Consider the following 4,637-nt stretch of genomic DNA (forward strand, 5'->3'; position numbering starts at 1 on the left):
GCTGTGCCTGGGGTCCCCAAGAGGGTGCAGGGGTCCCTGAGGGGATGGAAGGGCCAAGTCTGGGGATACCTGAGGGATTGGGGGTCCCTGAGCAGTGCTGGAGATCCCTGAGGATTCATGCCCAGGGTGCTGAGGAGACGACAGGTCTTGCTACTTCCTAAGTCTCAATTGTTCATTCTTTTCCAACATTAAAATCCATTAAAAGCCTCTTTTATTCTTGTAGTTGATTTTAAATTGAAAGGGTAATGAAAGACGGCTCCTCACAGCATGGTTATTCAGCCCCTTGCTTTTTTAGTGACTGCGTTTGCCAGCGAGGCTGGGGAATATCTTAGGTGGTTCCTTTGTCATCCTGATCGAGTACTTTTTTTTTCCCCTCAGGTACGTGGTACTGACCACGAAGCATCATGAAGGCTTCACCAACTGGGGGTCACCCGTGTCCTGGAATTGGAATTCTCTGGATACGGGGCCCCACCGAGATCTTGTAGGAGAGCTGGGACAAGCCCTCAGGGAGAGGTATGGCACTGCCAAACTGCACGTTTCCTTTCATCCATTCGTTGAATTCTCCTGGCTGTTCTTGACAAACGGTGGAAAACGTTGAGTTTAATATGAAAAAAGTAGTGCTTGCAAAGTCATGAAATCTTGTGTGAAATAATAATGCCAGTAATCTAATCTGCCACTGGTTCTTAATCCTCACTGCCAGCCTAACTCTTTTCTCCATGTTTTCTGTCCTTCAGCAACATACGCTGCGGACTGTATCACTCTCTGTTAGAGTGGTTTAATCCACTCTATCTAGCTGACAAAGAAAGTGGCTTCAAGACCCAGAACTTCGTGTTAAAGAAGACCATGCCAGAACTTTATGATCTTGTCTTAAAGTAAGAGCTGCAACCAGTTAGGAATCAAGAGCATTTCCTGGTTTCAGTACTGTAGAGAAAGATGCCAAGTGGGTGCAGAGAAGAGAGGTGACAAATGTTAATTTTTGCCAAGGCAAATCTGTTTACTTATCGGTAATTAGAAAAGGGGTTCACATTTGCCCTGTGGACAGTCTAATTTGTAGAATAAGGTAGGGACAAATTTTTCGTGCAAGAGCAATTCCCTTTAATACTGCCTTTGTGCAGGGTGGCTTTGAAAGTGGAGCAAGCTTTCTATTTAGTAGAGTCGAAGAGCGATTTCACTGTGAATTTACATCCTTGCCTTGCTTCCCCTTGTTGACAAAAATAGGAGGCTTGGACACATGTTGCTGAGAATGGCCATTGTCGCAGGTCAAGAATGTGCCTCGTAATTGCCTTCCAGATGCAAACTTCTGTTTTTTGGAAGAATTGCATCCTCTCTTAAGCCATGATCAACACATCATTCTTTGCTGCTGCAAGAACCTCACTTAAAGTTTTGAAGCAGAAAGTAATAGCATAAGCCTCCTGATGATGTCAGGCAATAGGAAGAGGAAGTAAAGCTAGACTCCAGATGCAAGAAACACAGTCTTTCCTTTGTGGTAGAAGAAAATAAGCCATTTTGAAATAACATTCATCTCTCTGTTAGATATAAACCAGATTTGATTTGGTCGGATGGAGACTGGGAAGCTCCGGAGTCATACTGGAATTCTACCTCTTTCCTTGCCTGGCTTTATAACGATAGTCCTGTCAAGGTATCGCTTTCGGCTATCCCTCATGGCCACTAGCATTTTATGGGTATGGAAGATCTGGCAGCAGTGAGATCAAATCAGAAACCTGCTTGAAAGATGCCAGATGTGCTTTATTCTTTCACAAAAAAATAAGCAGCTCACGCTGTGCTTCTATGAGAAGACTCTAGTGTCCTTTACAGCACACACGTGGGAGGCTCAGAGGCCAGGAACCTTGTGGCCTCAACTTCTATGTGAGTGAATAGAGAGAGGTTCTCCCCGAGAGGGATTCAGCCTTCTCTGGAGGATCCTCTCTCTCTTTCCATTGATCACACAGCGGGTTTTAGGTACTTACCTCCTAACTTAGATGCCTTTGCTAACTTAGGAGGGATGAATGCAAGTTGAAAAGTCCAAGACAAAACATTCTCCCTCCTGAGCTTTGTTTCTTCTTTCAGGACACTGTTGTTGTTAATGATCGTTGGTGTAATAACTGCTCTTGCAATCATGGAGGCTACTACAATTGTGCTGACAAATACAAGCCAGGGACCCTGCCAACTCACAAGTGGGAGATGTGCTCCTCCATTGACAAGCTTTCCTGGGGCTATCGAAGCAACATGAACATTACTGAGTTAATGGATGAAGCAAGTATCATTGAGGTAAGAAATCTGAAATCAAAATAACAAGTGTGGGGGAGTTCCTGAGAATCAGAGGTTTCCTTCATCCTCCTACTCGCAAAAAGAGTTGTCATGTGTTTCATACAATCAGGCTAGAGTTAAAGGAGCAGTTGATGAGGACAAAGCCCCCCTCAGGTTTCTTTGTTGTCAGAAGTGAAGATAATGCAGTTTGTTACCTTGGTTTATCTGTCACAGGAGCTAGTGCAGACTGTGAGTTTTGGAGGCAACTACCTTCTCAATGTGGGACCTACAAAAGAAGGGGTGATTGTTCCCATCTTCCAAGAAAGACTTCTGGCCCTTGGGAGGTGGCTGGATACTAATGGGGAGGCAATTTATGAATCGAAGCCGTGGAGAGTACAGATGGAGAACGGCACAGACACGGTCTGGTAAGGACTCCGTTGCTCAGTACCATCTGAGCTGGGACTTCCAGAGCTGACGTTTCTTTCTTATTTTTTCTTAAATTTGGTACGCTCTGAAGTGTTGCCATCAGGTGTGGATGGCGTTTAGGTAATATCGTACAATTGGAGTACTCAGTTACTGCCCTAGGGTGTTATCTAAGGAATATCTTGCTTGAAAGAAGAGAATAAAAATCAGGACTTCATCCATCTTGCTTGGTTTGGAAAAAAACAACTCTTCTTTTAAAAAAATTTCCATGCTGCTGCTGTCAGGACTGTTTAAGTAGTGGTCCTCGCTAGTTTGAATTGCACAAAAATACTTAATCTAAACGCATACAGTTTGTAAATGTACTGATATTTGCTTTTAAGCTGTTACATAATAGTACTAATCACTGTCACCTGTTAGATTTATACTGTCTGAGAAGGGCACAGTGAGTCAAGAGCCAGAAATTGCTACAAAATGGAGGTTTTTTTTTTCCTCAAGTGTGCCCAAGTGTGTTCAGTCTAGAAATGCAGAGCAATGATCAGGATAAGGCAGTATCCACTTTGTTGACCACAAGCTGAGGCAAGGACAGATGGGCAAATGACGTTTGCTTTTAGAAAGCGTGCATGGACTTTGTTTGGGTTGCATCAGCCAGTGCTGACTGGTGGGTCCAAAGTGACAGATTTTGGAATGAGGGGAAAGTAGGTGACCCCTGTGCAGTGACAGTAGGCAAGCCAGTGTTCACATGCTGTCTGGAAAGGTCAAGCTCGTGTCTGGTTCTCTCTCTTAAGGGGCTCTTCACCTTGCTGAACTCTTGCTCTCTCAGGTACACTTCTAAGGGACCAGTTGTCTATGCCATCTTTCTGATCTGGCCTCGGGACAACGTTTTGGAGCTGTCCTCGCCCGCTCCATCCCCAGCCACAAAAGTAAGGAACTTGAAAAAAAGATAACGCACTCTGAGAGCCCACCTTAGGCACATGTGGGCTGGGAAGACCCAAGCCGACTTCATTTGGAAACTGGGGAGAGTGTGGAAGTTGTCATCCCGTACTTCTTGCTCTGGCCTCCCTCCAGATCCTTGCAGCATCCCAGGTTGTTCTCCAGGATTAACACAGAACATTGAATAGGACTTGCCAGGATTGGCTCATAGTCTGCCATAGAACAGGCAGAGATGCTTCTCCCCCAGAGTCTTTTGATCCTAGTGACACAGGGAGGTGAAGTAAATAACAAACCTCACACATAGAAGAGATCACTGGTATTGCATCTCAAATTCAAATCAGGTACACTGACCCGCTAATTGGAAATGTAATTGTAAGTGACGCAAATGCTAGAGTGCCCTTTGCTCTAAACAAACAGAGGTAAAGCCTTCTCAGTTAAAAAAAAAAAAACAAAACAAACAACAAACTACAGTCAAATGTTTGGCCCCAAAATATCCCATGTGTTACCTTTTGTGCACTGTGAACGATGGGTGGAAATGTGCAGGACTGCTTTGAATGTGTGGGAAGGGCTGTACGGAGACTGCAAATGTGTTTTGGGCGTACTGGGGTGTTCAAATGGGAAGTACCTGCGTGAGCTACATCTGAGTGTTTCCCCTGCCCTCCTCTGCAGGTGACGATGTTGGGTTTTGCAGGGACTCTGAAGTGGCAGAAGTCCCCAGGTAAAGGACTGCTCGTAACTTTGCCCTACATCCTTCCATCTCCTCTACCTCCTCAGTCTGGCTGGACTGTCAAGCTTGAGGGTGTGAAGTGATGGCTGCGGGGTGAAAGCAGCAGTCTCCCCCTGCCTTTCTTTTTAATTGAGTCTAAGAGGATTTTTCATTTATCATTGAATAAATTGTTTTTCTCTTAAGAGAATTTCTCTTCTAATCCCTCTTGTCTGTGAGTGATCTGTGTATCAGTGGACCTTGTCTGGGAGCAAAGGACTGACCTCTCCACTCAGCAGTGGGAAGTTGGGACGTCCTTTGTGGTATTCTGCTG

At 44.9% G+C, this 4,637-nt stretch overlaps 1 protein-coding gene across 1 annotated transcript; it reads left to right on the plus strand.

The window, feature by feature from the left end:
- Positions 1–378: 378 nt before the first annotated feature.
- On the plus strand, positions 379–4,420 carry FUCA1 (fucosidase, alpha-L- 1, tissue; the record flags this gene model as incomplete). The annotated part of the gene is made up of 7 exons (XM_009587300.1): positions 379–513; positions 735–872; positions 1,534–1,639; positions 2,068–2,268; positions 2,482–2,672; positions 3,491–3,590; positions 4,270–4,420. Coding segments are annotated over 7 exons (1,012 nt in total), but the record flags the coding sequence as incomplete, so codon positions are not given.
- Positions 4,421–4,637: the final 217 nt, after the last annotated feature.

The sequence above is a fragment of the Fulmarus glacialis genome, unplaced genomic scaffold (genome assembly GCF_000690835.1).
Source record: "Fulmarus glacialis isolate BGI_N327 unplaced genomic scaffold, ASM69083v1 Scaffold46971, whole genome shotgun sequence".
Lineage (NCBI taxonomy): Eukaryota > Metazoa > Chordata > Aves > Procellariiformes > Procellariidae > Fulmarus > Fulmarus glacialis.